The 19,984-nt window shown below is 48.7% G+C and overlaps 7 protein-coding genes and 1 long non-coding RNA gene across 13 annotated transcripts; 4 read left to right on the plus strand and 4 right to left on the minus strand.

Annotated features, from left to right (window-relative positions):
* The first annotated feature begins 1 nt into the window (after nt 1).
* Nucleotides 2-4,294, plus strand: wdr24 (WD repeat domain 24). The gene is made up of 11 exons (XM_086138060.1): nt 2-305; nt 546-637; nt 786-1,270; nt 1,443-1,620; nt 1,730-2,402; nt 2,483-2,592; nt 2,677-2,798; nt 2,886-2,990; nt 3,099-3,436; nt 3,519-3,703; nt 3,781-4,294. The coding sequence occupies exons 3-11, from the start codon at nt 790-792 to the stop codon at nt 3,947-3,949; spliced, it is 2,361 nt and encodes a 786-aa protein (XP_085994186.1). The 5' UTR covers nt 2-305; nt 546-637; nt 786-789; the 3' UTR covers nt 3,950-4,294.
* A 414-nt stretch (nt 4,295-4,708) lies between these two features.
* Nucleotides 4,709-8,905, minus strand: anks3 (ankyrin repeat and sterile alpha motif domain containing 3). 4 transcript variants are annotated; one of them, XM_086138065.1, is made up of 15 exons: nt 8,417-8,905; nt 8,055-8,253; nt 7,842-7,963; nt 7,666-7,747; nt 7,168-7,285; nt 6,913-7,056; nt 6,732-6,842; nt 6,542-6,651; nt 6,347-6,472; nt 6,148-6,272; nt 5,879-6,020; nt 5,508-5,724; nt 5,337-5,408; nt 5,177-5,268; nt 4,709-5,103 (listed from the first exon to the last, which is right to left on the minus strand). In XM_086138065.1, exons 1-14 carry the CDS (start codon nt 8,581-8,583, stop codon nt 5,186-5,188), a joined length of 1,818 nt encoding a protein of 605 aa, XP_085994191.1. In that variant the 5' UTR covers nt 8,584-8,905; the 3' UTR covers nt 4,709-5,103; nt 5,177-5,185. The 4 variants fall into 4 exon arrangements, with proteins under 4 accessions (XP_085994191.1, XP_085994190.1, XP_085994189.1 ...); XM_086138064.1 differs by having other exon boundaries at nt 5,484-5,724; XM_086138063.1 differs by having other exon boundaries at nt 6,347-6,651.
* LOC147190200 (uncharacterized) lies at nt 6,430-9,559 on the plus strand. Its single transcript, XR_015103913.1, has 3 exons — nt 6,430-6,577; nt 7,587-7,782; nt 9,437-9,559. It is a non-coding gene; the product is annotated as an uncharacterized LOC147190200 (long non-coding RNA).
* c19h8orf33 (chromosome 19 C8orf33 homolog) lies at nt 9,011-10,649 on the minus strand. The gene is made up of 5 exons (XM_086138071.1): nt 10,608-10,649; nt 10,072-10,354; nt 9,898-9,988; nt 9,381-9,527; nt 9,011-9,309 (listed from the first exon to the last, which is right to left on the minus strand). The coding sequence occupies exons 2-5, from the start codon at nt 10,267-10,269 to the stop codon at nt 9,122-9,124; spliced, it is 624 nt and encodes a 207-aa protein (XP_085994197.1). The 5' UTR covers nt 10,270-10,354; nt 10,608-10,649; the 3' UTR covers nt 9,011-9,121.
* Nucleotides 10,650-11,279: 630 nt separating this feature from the next.
* h3f3d (H3 histone, family 3D) lies at nt 11,280-13,034 on the plus strand. Its single transcript, XM_086139194.1, has 4 exons — nt 11,280-11,360; nt 11,973-12,115; nt 12,418-12,571; nt 12,651-13,034. The coding sequence occupies exons 2-4, from the start codon at nt 11,988-11,990 to the stop codon at nt 12,777-12,779; spliced, it is 411 nt and encodes a 136-aa protein (XP_085995320.1). The 5' UTR covers nt 11,280-11,360; nt 11,973-11,987; the 3' UTR covers nt 12,780-13,034.
* A 298-nt stretch (nt 13,035-13,332) lies between these two features.
* Nucleotides 13,333-14,530, minus strand: uqcc4 (ubiquinol-cytochrome c reductase complex assembly factor 4). 2 transcript variants are annotated; one of them, XM_086139196.1, is made up of 2 exons: nt 14,329-14,530; nt 13,333-13,983 (listed from the first exon to the last, which is right to left on the minus strand). In XM_086139196.1, exons 1-2 carry the CDS (start codon nt 14,412-14,414, stop codon nt 13,662-13,664), a joined length of 408 nt encoding a protein of 135 aa, XP_085995322.1. In that variant the 5' UTR covers nt 14,415-14,530; the 3' UTR covers nt 13,333-13,661. The 2 variants fall into 2 exon arrangements, with proteins under 2 accessions (XP_085995322.1, XP_085995321.1); XM_086139195.1 differs by having other exon boundaries at nt 13,333-13,986.
* Nucleotides 14,531-14,943: 413 nt separating this feature from the next.
* On the plus strand, nt 14,944-19,905 carry chlsn (cholesin). Its single transcript, XM_086138599.1, has 6 exons — nt 14,944-15,081; nt 15,257-15,388; nt 15,495-15,614; nt 18,679-18,860; nt 19,063-19,144; nt 19,404-19,905. Exons 2-6 carry the CDS (start codon nt 15,272-15,274, stop codon nt 19,581-19,583), a joined length of 681 nt encoding a protein of 226 aa, XP_085994725.1. The 5' UTR covers nt 14,944-15,081; nt 15,257-15,271; the 3' UTR covers nt 19,584-19,905.
* On the minus strand, nt 15,610-17,957 carry LOC147190205 (uncharacterized). Of its 2 annotated transcripts, none has more exons than XM_086138592.1 (2): nt 17,750-17,957; nt 15,610-16,900 (listed from the first exon to the last, which is right to left on the minus strand). In XM_086138592.1, the coding sequence occupies exons 1-2, from the start codon at nt 17,750-17,752 to the stop codon at nt 15,866-15,868; spliced, it is 1,038 nt and encodes a 345-aa protein (XP_085994718.1). In that variant the 5' UTR covers nt 17,753-17,957; the 3' UTR covers nt 15,610-15,865. The 2 variants fall into 2 exon arrangements, with proteins under 2 accessions (XP_085994718.1, XP_085994719.1); XM_086138593.1 differs by having other exon boundaries at nt 15,610-16,949.
* Nucleotides 19,906-19,984: the final 79 nt, after the last annotated feature.

The raw sequence follows: 19,984 nt of genomic DNA on the forward strand, positions 1-19,984 counted from the left end.
TCTCGCGAGAGTTTCGTTCTGCTATTATTTCCGGCAATGTGAGCAACTGATTGCTGAGCGTGTTTGCTGAGGTTTCAGCGTGCTATTTTTTCTTTTTGTCTCTCGTTCTTTGCTCTCATGCACCGAGGATAATTGAACAATTTCACAGTTCCGTTATTTTTTGCAGTGTTTGTGAGACCGAGTCAGGTCGCATGCGTTTGCTCGGTTTAGCTAGCCAGCATTAGCATCCCGTTCCAGCCATCTTTATGGCAATGCAAAGCCTTGAGCTATTTCCAGACACTGGACCTCAACCTCCAAACATGAAGGTAAGTGTGGGTCAGTGCTTTAACGGAGATACTAATTGCACAATGCACCGAATAGTCCCGAATAAACAACACAGACCACCCGGGGGTTGTCAACCTCTTAGGTGCAAATGAAATGAAAGCAGCCTAGTGGAAGGCAATCAGTGTATTAATCGTGCTCAACGTTGCCAAGATCGGGTGTCCGTGCATAGGTTGCAAGTTTGTTCCATACAGAACATTGTTTTGCTTTGTTTGTTGCGATAGAGCCTCCAGCAAGTTGCCTCTCATGGGAGAGCATGAAGTGGATTCTGAGCTGCTGCAAAAGTTGAAGGGGTCAGAGGTTCTTCACCAAGTTGGTACGCGTACCATTATGGACTGTTTCAATAGAGATATCGAGGCACATATTTTTGCACCGCTTCATAAGGCTGGGTGGTATGGATGTTAAAAAAAAAGTAAAACAATCTCGGATTTCTTTGACAAAAGATTGACTTGTGGTTTGGCTAGGAACATGGAGAAGATGTCCCGGGTCACCACGGCCCTGAGCAGCAGCGCCATCAGCGGTCGAACCATGTTCTGCCACTTGGACGCCCCCGCCAACGCCATCAGCGTGTGCCGCGACGCCACGCAGGTGGTGGTGGCCGGCCGCAACATCTTCAAGATCTACGCGCTGGAGGAGGAGCAGTTTGTGGAGAAGCTGAACCTGCGCGTGGGCCGCAAGCCGTCGCTCAACCTCAGCTGCGCCGACGTCATGTGGCACCAGATGGAGGAGAACCTGCTGGCCACCGCCGCCACCAACGGCGCCGTGGTGACGTGGAACCTGGGCAAGCCGTCTCGCAACAAGCAGGACCAGCTGTTTACCGAGCACAAGCGGACGGTCAACAAGGTGTGCTTCCACCCCACCGAGGTTTACATGCTGCTGAGCGGCTCCCAGGACGGCTTCATGAAGTGCTTTGACCTGCGCAAGAAGGAGTCGGTTAGTACGTTCTCAGGTAAGTCGCAATCAAGCTAACGTGGACACCGGTCACTGCTGGGTTAGACAAAAGGCGAGGCGAGGCAGCCTTTGCGTGCAGCATGACAGCTAAAAGCTGATTTTTTTTTTCCCCAATTTTTTCCCCCCGGTGGGTTCACCGGACTCTATGAACGTAACTTTTTGTCCTGAAGGTCAGTCGGAGAGCGTGCGGGACGTCCAGTTCAGCATGAAGGATTATTTCACCTTCGCTGCTTCTTTTGAGAACGGCAACGTCCAGCTGTGGGACATCCGACGGCCCGACCGCTACGAGCGAATGTTCACCGCCCACACGGGCCCCGTCTTCTGCTGCGACTGGCATCCCGACGACAGGTGCTTACCTTTGTGTGTGTGTGTTTTTTTTAAATGCATGGCAAGAGAAATGTAAGGTCCCAATCGGAAATCCCAGCGCCATCTCAGTTTTGATGGACTTCCCTTTCAGGGGCTGGTTGGCCACAGGGGGCAGGGACAAAATGGTGAAGGTGTGGGACATGACCACAAACCGTGCCAAAGAGATCTACTGCGTGCAAACCATCGCCTCGGTGGCGCGAGTCAAGTGGCGTCCGGAGCGCAAGTTCCACCTGGCCACCTGCTCCATGATGGTGGATCACAACATTTACGTGTGGGACGTGCGCCGGCCGTTCATCCCCTTCGCCACCTTCGAGGAGCACAAGGACGTGACCACGGGCATCGTGTGGCGCCACCAGCACGAGCCTCACTTCCTGCTGTCGGGCTCCAAGGACAGCACGCTTTACCAGCACATGTTCAAGGACGCCACGCGGCCCGTGGACAAGGCCAACCCCGAGGGCCTGTGCTTCGGCCTCTTCGGCGACCTGGCCTTCGCCGCCAAGGAGAGTCTGATCAGCGGCGACGCCAACAGGAAGCCTTACCCCGGCGGCGACCGCCGCTACCCCATCTTCTTCTTCAAGAAGCCCGACCCCACCGAACGGTTTGCGCACGTGTCCAGCGCCCTCAGCGTCTTTGAGACCGATTTGGACAGCAATCGCATGGACTGGTTCGTTCGGACGGCGCAACTCTACCTCCTCGGCGGCAAGCCCTTCGCCGAGCTGTGCGATCACAACGCCGAGGTGGCCCGCGAGCTCAAGAGGCCTCAGGTACGGCCACGCCGTCCGCGCTCCGACCAGGGCTGAAAGTCATTCCGATCGTCCGCGCTGATTTTTGCGCGCGTTGGCAGGTATCCACGACCTGGACCATGCTGAGAATCATGTTCTCCGACCCGGCAAACATCACCACGCCTGGTCCCAACCACCTCGGTAAACTCGGCACCTTACCGCTCATGAACAGGTACAGTATTTCTCCGTTCAAAATAATTCTGCTCATATTAACTCATCGAGGCAACAACCCCCCATCCCGGCCGGGTGTGTTCAGCTTCAATCTGAAGGAGATTGGATCCGGCATGGGGAATGAGAGCAGGCTGGAGCGCAACAAAGGCGACACCAGACAGGACAACATCCACTTGGAACCTGAAAACATCAGTAATAACAATGAAGGTGAGGGCATTCGCCCGCATTTCAGAAGAGCAGATTTTTTTTTTTTCCATCAATACAGTGACCAAATTGTGCGGGATTTGCCTTCAGAAAACGAGGAGACGGAGGGCAGCGAGGGCCAGGCCGAGTACATGTTTGGTGACGCCGAGCTGGATGACGACGATCTTTATTCGATGGAACACGACAATCCAACAGGTCGGTCAAACTTTTCGCCTTGGTCACCAAGTTGAGAAGCTTGAAATCGGGATGCCCGAGCCCAGTCCTCCTCCGACGCCCTCAACTCGGTCCGTCGGATCCCCGCAGAGGAGCAGGAGTGCACGCTCCCGCAGGAGGCCTTCCAGCTGCGCCACGACATCCTGGACAACCCGTCGGCCCCCGAGCACCTTCAGCAGGACAAGGCCGACTCGCCGCACGTCAGCGGCAACGAGGCCGAAGTCACGTGCCTGACGCCCATCGAGTCCTTCTCGCTCATCTCCATCTCGCAGCCGCTCTTCACGCCCGACCTGCCCGCCAGCTTCTTCTGCCCCATCGTGCGCGAGATGCTCAGCTACTACGCCGAGAAGGGCGACGTGCAGATGGCCGTGTCCGTGCTCATCGTCTTGGGGGAGCGCATCCGCAAAGAGATCGACGACCTGACGCAGGTAACGGAATGCGTTCCGGCTTTGTGCCGCCGGCGGCGGCAAAACGGCGCGCCGATGGCTTTGAATCCACTTTGGCGTTTAGGAGCACTGGTACACGTCCTACATCGACCTGCTGCAGCGCTTCGAGTTGTGGAACGTGTCCAACGAGGTGATCAAGCTGAGCACGTGCGGCGCCATCACCTGCCTGAATCAGACCTCCACCACTCTGCACATCAACTGCAGCAACTGCAAACGGCCCATGAACAACAGGGGCTGGATTTGCGACAGGTACGACCGCCGGGAACAAACACATACACACACCGGGTGGCTTTTGCGACAGGAGCGTGTCGATCTGTGTTGCGTAGGTGCCGCCAGTGTGCCAGCGTGTGCGCGGTGTGCCACCACGTGGTCAAGGGTCTCTTCGTGTGGTGTCAGGGCTGCAGTCACGGCGGCCACCTGGAGCACATCATCAACTGGCTCAAGAGCAGCCCGCACTGCCCCGCGGGATGCGGACATTTGTGTGAGTACACCTGAGCTCGCCGCAGACGGGGGGGCCGGCGATCACGCGCGCACAAACGACTACGACCTCACCCTTCCTCGACTTGAGGCTTTCCTCGCTTGGCGGCGCCGGCTGCCTTTCACCTAAAGACTGAAGCAACAATCAAAACGGAATCACACGTGTACTTGAATGTGCGGATTTGTATCGAAAACCGATGTGATTGAAGAAGCCTTTTTTCCAGACAACCGTACATTTGACATCCATTTTTTTGTTCTCAAAGTCCCTTTGTGTGTGGGCAGAGCACAATCAACACACGATGCCGTTTGGAAATTGCGTCTTTCTATGCAACTAAGCAATATACGTTGAATGGAAAACTGGAATTTGTCGTCTTTTGATTTGGATTCAGAGATTTTCAAAATGGACAGATTGGAAGACTTGCTCGTAGATGAGGTGTGTGTGTCAGTAATTCATGCTGATTGAATATACTGCATTTTTAAAATATACTGTTTATACCGGTACACACAGATATTTGCATTTTACGAAAATGTATTTATTGAAATTATTAGCCAATTATTTAGTCAAAAGAATTTTGATATGGCTTATTCTATTCACATTTTAGGTAACCTTATTCTAATTTGCTTGTTTTTAAAATGTTGTCGATCATGAATCTACAGTATTTGATCAAATGAAAACTGTAAAATGCTTCTCTATTTTCTATTTTAAGTACGAAACACGTGAAAGAAAAGGACAATCCATAAAATTAACCCAAAACATTTTTTTTTTTACATGATAACTTGATTTTGAATATTTTATTCATAATTAACCCCCACTCCCCCCCCAAAAAAGCAAGAGAGCGAAAATGGTGAAATGAATGCACTCGCTCAATGAAGTAAATCCTCGGCAGGCGGGAATAGAGACCAGAGTTGGGCCGGTGCCGCTGAAGAAACTATTTCACAGCATTTGTGCACGCGGCCCACCGTGGAGAAGCACGCCGACCAACACGGGCGTGTGAGGGTCACGCGTATGCCCCCCCCCCCCCCCCCCCCCCCCCGCTTGTCTTGGAGCCCCTCGGGCATCGGACAGCGTCTGGCGAGCTCCGATCCATTGGGGTGGGCTCTGCGTCTGGCCTGGTCTCCGTTGACATCGTTCGGGGTGGTCGTCTCACCCGCCGTCATGACTGCAGAAGCCACTGCGACGGACAAAGTGTTTAATGACCACGGCGAGCGCTGTGTTTTCGAGACTTTCTTTGTGCCTGTACCGACCTGCAAAGATTAAGGCCTTTCCCAGCTGTCCGCCACTTTTTCCGGAGCGCTCAGCCGCCTCAGACTCTGAAGCACGGTTTGTAAAGTCTCGGCTGTCGGAAGGAAACAAGTGGCATCAGACGCCGACGCGTTGGCGTCGCTCGTTTGCCGAGCGACTTACCCAGTTCCTCTTCGTAGTCGTCGAGTTTCTTCACAAGCTCGGATGCGCCGGAGTTTGTCGCAAAGCCGGCGGCTACAAGATAAAAAGCTCATCAGGCTGGTAAAATTCCAAAAACGAACGACATTAATGTCAAACGATGTCTTGTACTCATGTTTCCGTAAGCTGGCTGACTTTTGGTGCCGTTCAACAAAGCGAGCAGTTGCGAGCGACACGCTCGGGCCCGGGCCAAGGTGGCGCTCATGTCCTGGGTCAGCCGGTGGTTCTCCGCCAGCTGGCCGTGCACCCTCCTCCAGGCCGTTTTGTCCTCCATCAGGCATCCCTCCATCACGGCGCGCAGCTCCTTCTCTTGCGACACCTGACTCTGCAGGGCCTCCACTTCCTCGCAGCGCTGACGCGGACCACAAGCAAGGACGGACGGGGTGAGTGGACCGAGTCGAAAAGATTCTTGAGCGCTTGTGCCGTAGGATTGATGTGGATTGGATTTTATTTTAATTTCCCCCCCCCCCCCCCTTCAATGTACAGTAATGTGCGCCGCGCGTTACTTTGTGCAGCTGAATGGCCATCTCCTGCATCTCGGCCTCCAGCTGGTCGGCGTACGACTGCTCCAGTGCGTCGCTGGGCGGTCGGGCGCTGCTGTGCCATCTCGCGATAGCTGAGGTCATCTTGCGCTTTGGTCCAAACAGCCTGGAAAGTCCCAAAAGGCTTTCTTTATCAAAAACTGGTTTTCATTGTTGCCCTTAAGTCCAACCTTGAAAACCAAAACATTTGCCTGGAATAAATGGCTTCTTGTTAAAAATGAGCAGGCCCTTACGTGATGCCGATTTCCTTCAGGTCGTTCTCCGTCAGGGTGAGAAAAATGCGTAGATCGATGTCTTGCTCCTCAAGTAGAGGCAGGTACTTTGAGAAGCCCAGTTGTTCCAAGAACTCTGCCAAATCCTACAAAGTCTGACATTTTTTTTCACCTTACGCAGCGACTGTGAAGCAGAACACAAAATACGAGGCAGACGTGCCTTTGGACCGCTGTAGGACGCGGCGACATCGGCGCCTGGAGCTGCGCCGGCGTGGCGACTTTTCCCTTTGGCGTGATGCGTCTTCGTGACTCGGCGCGAGCTACTCTTTTGGCCCTGGTCCGAGTCCTGGCGGCGCGAGTGAGAGAAAGAGGACGTGACGCCGGCCGCCGATGGCTTCTTTTTGCGTTGGCTCACCTCGTTGCTCTCCACGGAGCCTTCCCAGCCCATCAGGTGAGGCAAACCTTCGCTGCTGCCGCCGCTGCTTCTCATGGTGGGCATGTCGTGGTCAAAGAACGGACTGTCGTCTGCAGACACGGTGGCTTTCTTGTTTTCTCGCAAGCACTCGGATTACGGCGAGATTACAGACGCAAGGTCGTTCGTTGACCTCGGCTGCTGTTGCTCTGCCCGTCCAGCTCGTTGATGGGCGAGGTCACGTCACGGTGGCGGATGCCGTCGCTCCGTTCGTCCACACCGCCGAAGGTCGCGGCGCGAGGCTCTGGCATCGGAAAACACAATGGCAGCGTGCAGGGGGCAGAGAGCGTCGTGCTCAGAGGTGCGGCATTTACCGCTTGGCGCGCCGACTCTGAACTTGGCGATGGCCTGGGGCCCGTCGTGGATGCTGGCGCCTTTCGCTCGGCCGCTGCGGCCGGCCCGCGGCCTGGGCGGGGCGCTGTCCGAATCCTCGGAGGAGCTGAGGTCTTGGAAAAGTCCTGCCGAGCGCCGGCGGGCAAACGTCAACTCGCGAGCTTTGTTGCGTTCAGTCACCGGCTTGAAAGCGGCATCGGTGGCATCTCGGATCGGATGGAACACGCCGGACGTACCCGCTTTGTTCCTCGGACAGCGCGAGTCGATGAGGCCGGCTATTTTGGTGTAGCCGTACGACATGGCCAGGCCTCGGGCCGTCTCGCCTTTGGCGTTGCGCTCGTCTGCTTTCACCTTCTGTCCGAGCCGTCAACAAACATGAGAACAATTTATCGGGATTTAATCGCCATTGCCCTGTCGTAGAACGCAATCGTCTTTTTCCAAATCGTTGAGCCCCACATAAAAGTCGCTTGAGGATCCACAAAATTTTAAAAAATGTGCAGACCTGTGTGCGCCGATAAAACAAGCTTTCTAAACACGACAGTCCTTTTTAAGGTTAACTTTTTTTTTGTGTAGACGTAGTCATGCTCATCCTCTGCTTCTCAATACTTGGAACAGAACTTTTTTTTTCTTGCTCATAATGTAATCTACATTTCAGCTGTGAATCCAAAGAAAAAAAGAGGCCAACGAGAATCCCAGCGGGACGAGCGCGCAGTTCGACTACACAAGGTCCTCACGTGATCCAGCAGGTACTGAACGATGATTTCGTGTCCGGAAGCGGCAGCCTCCATCAGGGGAGTAAATCCGGACCCGGGCTCCCTGCGGTGGCGTGAACCAACAACCGCGTCATTGCGGTAGGGTCATTTCACAAAACATCCCACAAAATTATATATATATATATATTTTTTTTTACCTCACGTTGGCATTGGCATTGTTATCCAGCAAAAACTTCACCATCTGCTGGTGTCCTGCGCTGGTACAATGGAACAAAGCCGTCCAGCCCCGACGGTCTTTCACCTCCAACTCAGCGCCTTGCTTTTGGAACCGAAAGGAACACGTTTTGACTCGCAGCTAAAAAGAAACACATTCAAGGCATTTTTCAACGGAATTGTCGTCGTCGTCGTACGTGGAGCAGAAAGTAGGCGATGCTTTCGTTCCCGCAGCTGGCGGCCAGCATCAGGGGGGTCTGTCCTTTGGCGGTGGTGGCGTTGACGTTCACGCCAACCTCCAGAAGGAGGTTGGCGATGTTGTCGTGGCCAATGTACGAAGCGTACATCAGGGGCGTCCATCCTCCCGCGTTCTTCCCGTTCAGGTCCACCTCACGCCTGGGGAAACACAACCGATGCTTATATTTGGTTGGCTTTCGGATCACGGGGGTGCTGCGGGGGTCCTTGGAAAATCCCCCCCCCCCCCCCCTTTTAGCATCCACAAAGTTTGAGATGCCCTGGGCGACAAAAAAGATCAAGGAGCAGAGGCGATGGTGTGCACCTTTGGATGCACTCTGCCACCACGTCGTACTGCCCAATGGAGCAGGCGGTGTGCAGGTCCAGGGGGACGTCCAGCTCCTCGGCGCTCACTGGGGACTCTCCCAGCCACAGGGACAGACTTACGCCGAGCTGCTCGGATTCGCTGGCCTCGTCGCTGAGCTCCGACATTGTCGTCCTCTTCCTTTTCGTCACTTTTTTCCCCCAAAAACGAGTATTTTGAAATTCACCGCGAGAGTCAAGAGTGTTGGACGGCAAGTTAGCTCCTCGGGCTAGCTTCAACTTCAACTTTGAAAACAGACAGTTGGTCACCTAATCGCTAACGAATTAGCTATTCTGGGGTCCAACTTTAGACTGTGCCATGTCGTCAAAGTAATGACCAAAATATGAATATACACATTTATATTAGTTGATTTTGTTTCTCGCGGCAATAGATTTTTTTCCTCATCGTTTAAAGTCGTGTTGATGCGCGTACCGAAACCCCGCCTTTTCCGGTTTTCTTACCGGAAGTAACCACGTCGAAATGTTGGGAAGGAGCGTTCAAAACAATGACGCAACGGATTCAAAGAAACAAGATATTGTGCCAGCCTAAAAATCATTCGTTTCTGGTGTTTTATGAAAACCTTTCACATATGTGTAAAAACACAAATACATTCAAATGTATGTTTTTTTCCACTTATTAATCCAACATTTTGTCACCAATCCAAAATTACAAAAAGTTGAAGCGAAACTCATTTGATGCAGCGCACGTAAAGGCAGATGTTTCTGGACCAGTCTGCGCGTTTGCATTGTGAGCTCCAGTTGGCGTCCGGTTCTTCCCTTTGGCTTGAGCTCTCCGATGGAAAAACGATTTTTTAGGTGACTCTGACTTTACTTTGATCTGAGCAGATGTAACTTCTGTAAAGAAAGAGGGTGGGGAATAATTATGTCGTGACACACAAAGATCTCCCGATAGAACTAACGCCCACCATTCTGGATGAGTTTGAACTGTTTGCTCTTCTCTTCTTCCATTTTCCTTCTGTAGTCTCCCGCCATGGCCCGCATCACCTGCCGCTTCTTAACCAGAGGAGCTTTGGAGCTGTGGAGTGTTTTGAGTGCATGAGACGCGTCCTCTCCTGCAGGGAAAATAAACACGAAATGATTGTCACATGCTCGTGTTTGTCATTGATTGAAATGGTAGGACAACATCTTCCCAAAAGCTTCCTCAAAGATGCTCGAGCCATGAGTGATGTGAATAACTCCAACCGTAAGCAGATGAATCAGATTGGGGGGAAAAAATAAATAAAATTGAAAAATGGGATGTTATTTCAAATTTAGAGTGCAGAAAATGCTCAAACGCACTGCAGGTAAACATCATACATGTTTTTTCAACTTTAGAGTGCAGAAAATGTTCAAACGCACTGCAGGTGAACATCATACATGTTTTTTTTTAGCTCACACATAAAGAGCCATTGTGTGAAACGGCGAAATATATCCAATACGAACTCTGCTTTGGAGTGGCCTTCTGCGACTTCAATCCCAGCTCCAGCTGCTCAATACACCAGTCCAATTGCCTTTTAAATTGCTCTTCTGCACTCTGAAACACAGAGCCACATCAAGTCAACGTAATCAAATGATTGGTGACTAAAAGCAATGTGAAAACGTTCAACAAACACGAACCAGCTCTGTCTTCTCGCCCACTTGACTCCCTTCGTTTTCACTTGTTTCCCTGGGCGCCTGGGTTGCTTTTTGCTTTGCAGATTTCTTTTTTTTCTTTGTTTTTGATTGGGCGGGTTCAAGTGGCGAGCTGACCTCTGGCACAGTGGAAGAACTGTCATCTTGGATGCAGCCAACAACTCCTGGGGTCTCTGCTGCCATGTCTCCACATACGTCAGGGTTGAGGTTTCATCGAGTTCCAGTATTTACGAATGAAGGTGTTTTTTCTTTTTAGGTTAAGTTGTAACTGTGAGTTCAGAAGTGACAATTTTCAGCATCTGTTTAATGTAAACACATACTGTACATGCATTTATCTTCGGTACTTGCACAAAACAAAATTACACATTTCTATTACATTACATGACCGAAAACCACCTCAAAGGCACGCATCTCGGATGTGACTGCAAGTACCGACAGGGAAATGTTGACTAAAATTCAATCACACACACATAATTGCTATTTTAAAACGTTCATATTTTTTCATTCAGGCCGTAACTTACCACGGGCGTCACGCCAAACAACGTCCGTAAAGGAACATTGATGCAACGTAAAAAGTGTTCCGCCTGGATCATCTTTAGGTGACACAAATGAATGTTGCGGCCACCAATCTGAAGATTTTGGAACAGTCATCAAACTCGCGCGTCTACCTACTTCTTAGTGTGCATTTTTTCCATAAATAGTTGAGATTTGAATACAGGTTGGCGTGAATTTAATTTAAAATGACAGAAATTAATCAAGAAAGAATGGGATCTGCCGATTGAGTTTTGATAAGAACGTGCACATTTTTTATGAGTTTTCACTTAGTGCATGAAATTGTATCGTTTTAAGAATATTGTAATAAAAACACGTTCACATTAAATCAAAGGAGACGTAAATTGGGATTTGAATACAGGTTGGCGTGAATTTAATTTAAAATGACAGAAATTAATCAAGAAAGAATGGGATCTGCCGATCGAGTTTTGATAAGAACGTGCACATTTTTTTAGGAGTTTTCACTTAGTGCATGAAATTGTATCGTTTTAAGAATATTGTAATAAAAACACGTTCACATGAAATCAAAGGAGACGTTTTGATGGCAAGCTGGTTCATCATTTCAGCCAATCGTAATTCGACTACTGTTGCCTTTGAGCCAATCGCTGAGGTTTAAAGGCGGGTATTATGATGCTATAAATTCTGTCGTGGTCGTCGCGATGCGGCAGTCAACCAAAGTCAGCGATTGCAAAGGTATTCCGTTTCGCGGAAGGAAGTCAAACGTAAGTTATCATGCAGACTGCTTTTTTTGTTGAAAAAAATATTGCGCTATCATTTGTAATGCTTTGTTAAAGTGAGACACGATTTAATTGTCTGTTTTTCAAGTTAGTGTCCTAAACTAATACGGTGTGTGTGTGTGTGTGTCCATTGTCAACACCATGGTGCGCGCCATAGCAAGTAGCAAGGAAGCTAACGCTACCTTTTTAAAAGCAAATTAAAACGATCGTGCACTTACTTTTTCCTCTCGAAGACTAGAAGCTTCGTTTTAGACTGAAATTGCGTATGAGGAAGGAGTGAACTTTTGAATAAAAGCACACTTAACCCGCACAACGCTGCATGGCGCCATTTTGCTCACTTGAAAACGAAACGTTAGCCTTTGCCGTGGAAGGAACGTGCGTGACTGTCTATCGTAATGGCGCCTCTGCATTTACGAGCTTAACCCACATTTACTTTTGATTGCCTTTTATGGGCTCGTGAATGTTGCGTATTTACGAACCCTGTTTTCGCGGTTATTTTGGGTAGAGTGAACACGGTGACTTAGTTGGCGCCTTTATTCTTAATCTGAAATCATTATGGTCTAACTAGATTGTTTTATTGCCTTCATTTTGTTCAAGTCAACCCAGTGACTAATGGCTCGTACCAAGCAGACCGCTCGTAAATCCACCGGAGGAAAGGCTCCCAGGAAGCAGCTGGCCACAAAGGCCGCCAGGAAGAGCGCGCCATCCACCGGTGGAGTCAAAAAGCCCCACAGATATAGGTAGGAAGCCCCCTCTTTTTATCAAATACAATCAAGGGTGACTATGGAAGCTCTTTTGCGGTTAAGAATTATTATAAAATGGGTATGTGATTTACTATTAAGTTGCCCTTTATTAAATGCCTCCTCCTGCTTCCATATAGTCTGGATTTGACTGTAGGTGTTGATCTAAAATGTAATAGTCCTATTGTAATAGAGTCCAAGAGGAAAGTATAATTTTGATTGTGATGTGCATGTTTGTTTAGCCCAATTGTGAGCAATTTCCTGTAGTTTTTTTTTTAACTTATAGTATTCTTCTTTCCAAGGCCTGGCACTGTTGCCCTGCGTGAGATCCGTCGGTACCAGAAGTCCACCGAGCTGCTCATCAGGAAGCTTCCTTTCCAGCGTCTGGTCAGGGAGATTGCACAGGATTTCAAGACCGACTTGCGATTCCAGAGCGCGGCCATTGGAGCCCTGCAGGTTAGTTTTTTAAAATTATCCACCAGATTTTGGAAGGCGGGGGCAGTTCAGTCCTGACAGTTTTTATTTCTCATTTCAGGAGGCCAGCGAGGCTTACTTGGTCGGTCTGTTTGAAGACACCAACCTGTGCGCCATCCACGCCAAGAGGGTGACTATCATGCCCAAGGACATCCAACTGGCCAGGCGAATCAGGGGGGAGCGTGCCTAATATATTTTTTAAATAGTTGGGGGAGGGGGACTGGTTTTGTAAATTGTGAACTGTTATCAGACTGTGCAGCTCCCAATGTGTCATGTTTTTTTTAACTTTCACTCTGTCATTCACAATAGTAGTGCTTCATACTCATGAGATACTTTGGAATCCTACTCTGTAAACTCATTTCTCCGCGTTTTTCTTTTTTTCTTGGTAATCCTGTGTGTGCATGCCATAGGGTTTTCTTCCTGTAAATAAACTCCACTATCTCAACTGGAGTCTTTGGATTATGTTCTTGGAGCATTTAAAAGTGGGTGCAAATTGTAGTCTTCAAAGTAAATGTTTATATCGTGCTGGAGGTGCTTCAGTTTGGGACGGCTTTGGTCCTGTCAAGCGAGAAGGATGTGACTTGGCTCAACAAGCCATTTTAAGCTATCTATACATATGTGGTAATCAAGTCACAATTTTACATCCAGTCAAGGCAATGAGCTGGAGTCTGAGCAGATTGGGTCTGGGCAAAGTCAATACAGAAGAGAAGTGCATCTGGTTGATCAATTGAGCACACACTGCATTTTGGCAACGCTGACCTTTAATTTGAAGTATACATTTTGAAATTGCAAAGCTTGGAAATTATTTTACCTTTATCAATAGTCGTATACTGATCCGTACTGGCAATACAATAGTAGCAATGCGACAAGCATTCATGCTGAAGACTGTCAATCTGATTTTTTTTTTTTCCTCATATGAAGTCACTTCCCCGAAAAGGTTGACATAAATGGAACATGGATTTGTTCAGAACATTTGAATTGCTCAATCCATGTTTTTTTGTTTTAAGTCCACATAGGTGGTGGCCATTTGTCCCGGTTGCTATTGTAAGGCAGTGTACACGCATTCCAAATGTCATTTATTTTTCTCGTTTTCTTGATTGGAGAGCAATCCGGGTAAATGCTGGTAAAGTTCTTTGTCCAACCGCTCATCAATGTCCGTCTCGTCCCTCAAGGCGCACCACAGCAGGAAGGCCACGGTGATCACACTGAGGGGGACCACTTTCCACAAGGGGCGTTGGTGCTGGCTCCCCATGGAGCGCTCCACCTTCCATGCCCTGTGACTGGCCTTGCTAGTGGAGAAGCGGATGGGCTCAGTAGTCGTCTCCTCCTGGACATCTTGTCCAGGTTTATTCGGTTTGGTGAGCAAATGATGGCTCACGGTAAGAGGCCGCACACTGCTGACAAAAACGTGATTTGATGATAAATGTCTACATGGAAAAACCATAGAAATGACCATCCTTGAACAACGAGTTTTTTGCCAAACGAGGATTATTTGTGAAAATGTCAGCATTCTTTTTGGCTATATATCCCCTTTCTTACACACGCACGACCACTATAGCTGTCCTAGACTTGAGGTCAGGGTTGTTGAGGACAAATAGCAGTTTCTGATGGGCTGAAAGACACTATCTCCTTGCATAATCTCTTAGGTGTAAGAACACAGTACATTGTGGGGTTATTCTAAAATACACGATAACATCCAGCTGTTCAAAAGACTTCATCAAATATTATGAAGCACTCACCTCATGCTCGCATTAATGTGACGACCTAACGTTGACGTCCCACGACTGAAAGTTCTGCTTTTCAAAACAGTGAAAACGTGAGCCATTGTAGCATACGGTGTGTGCAAATGATCATTTTAGGACGCAGAGGTCGATAAAAGCGAACTGTTTGCGTATCCTTACAACAGAGTTCATGTAACAAAGTTGTGCGACCGAGATATCATTCCGACACAGAACAACGCATCGCCTCACAATGGTTTCCTCCTACCACGGATCCGGAACACTCCTCTGTTGTTTTATTTTAAAGCTTTTATTGTTTTGAATCATACAATGGTACATAAACGCAGGAATTTTCCTTTTATTTTTCTTCTAATTGTAAAACCCCCTATGGGTTGAAAACATTCGATTTTTCTTCATTTTGTATGGTGCGCTTTAGCCTCTGTTTTTATACCATCTTTGGGGAAACAATCGTCATAATATTCGAGATGTTGTTCTTATGGATGTGTCGCTTGGAAAGTATGACGTGAAATATGTGTGTTTTATTACAAAATATTTCAGAGAAGCACGGTATCCGAACGGGATTTGCATTCTCACATAGTCTTGTGTAGTACTTGAACGTCTCGCAAATATCGCCCAATCACAGGACCGTAATTTCATTCATTCATGTTTCTGCAGTGCAACGTGACGTCACATCCGCGTTGTGCTGCATGCTAGTCAGCGTGTGCTGCATGCTAGTCAGCGTGTGCTGGTCTGACTTGGATCGCGTTTTACTGCGTAAGTAAAGAACATTTTATCAGAATACATGAACAGAAATGGCGTTTATTCGGTTACTATATCTACAGTATTGTCCTCTGAGGTCCTTATTTTCAGTCCGGTGCCGTGTGTTTTTTGGAAAAACTGTTATACAGTCACGAACTAAAATAAATACAAAGTGTTGTGTTTGTTGCAGGATTTCGGAAGTTTAATGGCCAAAGACAAATCACAACAGAAGCCTCAAAAGAGGAAGAAGCTGCATCCAATTGGCGATGAGGTTTGTGTGGAGCAAACCAAAGAAAGCAAGAGGAAGAAGTTAAAAATTGAGGTAAGCGGTCGACTTCTAAAAAAATAACAAAAAACAATCAGCAATGTTAATTTTACTACACACCGCCCTGCCCTACTTATATTCATTCTTTTTGTTCTTTGTCCAGGAGGCTCCAGTCCAAATCCCAGACGCTGACCTCGCGGTGGAGGAAGGAAAAAAGACCAAAGTCAAGAAGCACAAAAAGAAACGAACAAAAGAGCAAACAGAGACGACAATGGAGATTCAGGTTTGACATGTTTAATATTTGTCTACGCGTGCCCTGCGATTGGTTGGCAACTAGTTCAGGGTGTACCCCGCCTTCTGCCCGAAGACAGCCGGCATAAACTCCAGCACGCCCGCGAACCTTGTGAGCACAAGCCGATCACGGATTGAATACATACCGGTATTTGTTTTGTGCCATTCAGCAACTGGGGGCGGGGAGACAAAAAAAAGAGTCGTGGGCGCATTCGGCATCACGGACGACCGTGTTTCGGAGCGCTACGACTCGATGTCCTGCAGGGTGTCTGCGATCTCGATGTGTGGCGTGATGATGTTTCTGTTGGGCTGAGGGTGCGCCACGCGCGGGCAGCAGTCGGCCAGCCGCCCGAACAGCCCGCAAAGCCTCTCTCGACTGGGCCGGTGCGTGAGGGGCACGAGCACCAGGCTGGTCCCGCTCCCCGCGAAGAAAACCAGCTCGGCCACGCTCGCCAACGCCCGCTCTCGGTGGCTCAGCTCGCCCCGCGCCCGCAGCCGCGCCGCCCTCACCAGCACCGTCGTGTAAAGGAGGTGACAGAACAGCAGCGTCGCGCTCACCGCCAAGAACGCCGGACCCTTGTCCGAGCTCGAGACAAACCTCCAATTGGATTTGCGTTGCCGCACGCAGCCGCATATGACTAGCGTCAGTTGGAGCGCGTAAGGGATCAGGAAAGTCAGGCACAGCTTTGCGACGGCGTACGAAACTCCAGCGTCGATCGGATCCACGGAACAGTCCGTCTCCCGGTAGAGAGCCTCCCCCGGTCCTCGGACGCCGGCTAATAGAAGAGAAACGAAAGCCGACGTGAGGGCCACCAGTGCCGCGCAGACGCCGGGCCTCTTCATGAGATAGTCGGACGACGGGTCGAAGGTCAGGACGTAAGCCATCAGCGCTAAGACCAGCAGGCCGCCGAGAGACGCGGCGTTGATGGCGAAGGAAAGCGCGGCGCAGCCCAACGCCGCCGTCCTCAGGCTGCGGGGACGGTGCGCCACGTTGTAGAAGGAGAAGAGGAGGAGCAGCAGCTGAAGGCCGCAGAAGGCCCAGAGCAGGCGGTCCAGCCAGGCCAGGCGGCGATGCGCCCGGTAGCTGCGCGCAAAGGCGTAGAACAGGAAGCAGCCGGCCGCCAAGGCCGCGGCGGCCAACAAGGAGTAAACACGGTTGGCCGAGGAGATGAGGTCGGCGGCCGCAATCTGCTCCGCCGTGGCGGTCGGCGGGGGCGTTGAGGCGTTGACGAGCGCAGCCGAGCTGTTGGGAAGCATTTGCGTCGTGCCCTCACTGGACTGGAAAAGAGTAGAGCCGGTGCTCGATTACAACCTAAAAAATAAAATCCTGTCCAAAAACCACCATCATTACTAAACATTCAAATTAGGTCTTAATTAATTACTATTTGATTTTTTTATCGGCCGATTCCCATATTGGGCGGAATGAAAATATGCCAATAGCTAATTAATCGACCAATGAATTACAAGGGAAAAAAATCAAAAAATAATGACTTTTTTGTGAGGCCTTCATGCTTAAAATCATAAAGACAAGAGCAAGAAGGCAGAATATTTGACTATTTTACATCCTTTAAAAATGGCCAGTTTTTTTTCTTCTCGGCATAACTAAGTTCAAAAGGGAAACTTTATTTATTTTTTCTTTTATTAACAGCAGCGTTTGGTGAAATGAAATACTTTCGATGAATTTCCTCTCAGCATCTTCAGATGAACCACCCGTAGATTGAACTACATCAGATTAAATGTGTTTGCCGATGTCAAAAAAATTTGGTCTCTGTACAAGGTTGGAAATTAGGCTCATTTTGAGAGGAAGTCAAAACTTCCTGTTAGGTTTAGCATATGCACCCCCGCCCCCAAGTCTTGAACTGCTCCATATGCGGGTTACAAAAACAAATGGATGGATAAGATAAGATATCCTTTATTAGTCCCACACTGGGACTAATAAATGGATGATGTGAGTGCAATGTTTTCATGAATGTTGAGACAAACTCTGTCATTGGGGTGCAAACAGCGCGTCGCCGCAGCAACAGCGGTCAAGAAAATAAAAAGCTCTGCTTTTTATTTCGTCGCATCTGTCGCTTTGCCCTGCGTCGAGAAACAGTCTGTTCAGCTGCAACACATGTTTCCACTTACCATTTTTTTTTGGGGTGGTGGTGGTGTCGTCACTCACTCGTCTCCCGTTTGTGTCTCCCGGCTGGCCCGCTGCTGCCGCTTGAGTGTGAGCCAGGTGGACTCACCAAAAAAAAAAAAGATGATGATGATGCTCCTCGCGGGGACACAAGCGCTCACGAGGAAAGATTGTTCTATTCTTGCGGGCAACATCTCGCCAGCATACTTTCGGAGTGACTTCGTGGCCATGTGATCAGAACATTTTCCGCCCCTCCCCGTTTTCTTTTTTCCTTCTCCTCCTCCACCTTGCAGACTGAGAACCGTTAAGTCAGAGCGCATAGTGGCTCCCTTGTTTCGCCTCCCCTGAGAATAAATTTGAGTTTTTTTGAGAAGGCTGTGGTGACGTGTGAGTGTAATTTTTTATTTTTTGCTGCTCCATTTTTTTTTTCACACAAAATTGAAAAATGAGACTCAACTGTCATCTAAAAAAAACATTTAGCACAAATATAGATGGCACACTTCAAAATGTCTGCGCTGCCGGAAATACAGGAAGCCCCCGTCAACCTGCAACAGGAAGGTTTTGGGGTTTTGTTTTGTTTGCTCTAAAACTTAGCTTCTATGTGGCTCAACACGTTGCACTTTGTAGAATTACAATTCAGGAAACTGCCAGCCATGCAGAATATTGGCAGGATTGACGTTTTGTCATTTTGTATACAATGCCATTCAAACGTTTGGGGTCACTTGCAATTGTCCTTTTTGAAAGAAAAGTTTGAAGTGAATGTATACATTCGATTCTGTTGATATGAAAAGTCTACCCCCTCATGTTTTCACGGAAAATATGAAATTGCATGCAGGTTACCCCCAAACATTTGAATGTTAGCGTCAATGCCGCACCGCATTGGCTCTCCTGGTCCTATTTACGAATCCTCCCTTGTTGTGCTTCGGCGCGACAGATTTCAGATCCTGCCGAGGCTCCCGCGGGGGAGGAGGACTTGAGCCCGGAGGAAAGGCGGGTCCGGGAGAGGAAGATGAAAAAGATCCTGAAGAAGAAGATGAAAGCCGAGGGGATCATCCCACCCCGAAACAAAGAGTCCGGGCCCACCGCGTCCCGGCTGGCCTTGGATTACCTCACTTGGTGAGGAGAAAGCGCTTCAGATCGTGTGTTGAGAATATCAAATCTTGTAGTTGGCCCAAAGCTCAGGCTGGGCAAGAGTAACATTGGCGTCATCCATTTGTGTTATTGGTGCACACTGGAACCTAAAAAAAAAAATAATAATACAGTGTAGTGGATAGAAACAGATTTTGTTCAGTTTGTAACGGCGGTTTTGCCTTTTCAGCTGGGCTGACAATCGCGCGGCGTGGAAGTTTCAGAAGACGCGGCAGAAGTGGTTACTGCAAAACATGTTTGATTCCGAACAGGTAAGCGCGACACACGTGTTCTCGCATGACTGCACCCGAATTTGGTTTGAACATGTTACTACTTTAAAAAAAAAAAAAAAAAAAATGAAAAGAAATCTGAAGATCTGCTAAGTTTAACCTGGGTTGTTCGCGGATGAAGAGAGTTTTTGCTACTTTGCGTTGCATTTATTTTGCAATCAGTCGAACGAAAATGCAACAAGGGAAATGTTGCTTTCCTTTGTTTGTTCAGTCGGTCAATCTTGTGACAATTTGCCGACAGATTCAAGATGAGAAGTTCTCTGTGCTGCTGCAGTACCTGGAGGGCCTCCGCGGGGGGTCGAGAGACATCACAGTTCAGAAGGCCCTCGTCCTGGTCCAAGAATCGGGGCAAGCGCCTGATGACGGAAATGTCCAGAAGAGGGCGCACAGAGCCAAAGAAGTCATCCAGATGCTTTCCTGATCTCAGGCTTGGACTTCTTTTCATTTTATGATCATGACGTCCAGAAGGAGGGACTCTGTCAAGACCTTACAATTCCATGATGGCATTTGACCTCATTTAGAAAACTACAGGAGTACTTTTTTTTTTTTTTTTTTAATATGAAAGTAGCCCCATTTTTAGGCAACAATTCTCAAAAGTTTCTCAGGATATTTGTTTGTGAAATGTGCGGACTCCGTTGTTGTTTTTCCAGTATTTTATTTCCAAAAAGCAAGATGCTGCACTCGGCGTGAATGGCGAACAGCATCTGACACGATTAAATATTCCATTTTGTCATTCCCACCAAGCTATTTCTAAAAGTCCTCCTTGCACATTTCTAAAGTGATTCAAACCATTTCAACGTATTCATCCAGGACATCTTGGGA

The sequence above is a fragment of the Hippocampus guttulatus genome, chromosome 19 (genome assembly GCF_054856545.1).
Source record: "Hippocampus guttulatus isolate MCC_2025c chromosome 19, RoL_Hgut_1.0, whole genome shotgun sequence".
Classification (NCBI taxonomy): Eukaryota; Metazoa; Chordata; class Actinopteri; order Syngnathiformes; family Syngnathidae; genus Hippocampus; species Hippocampus guttulatus.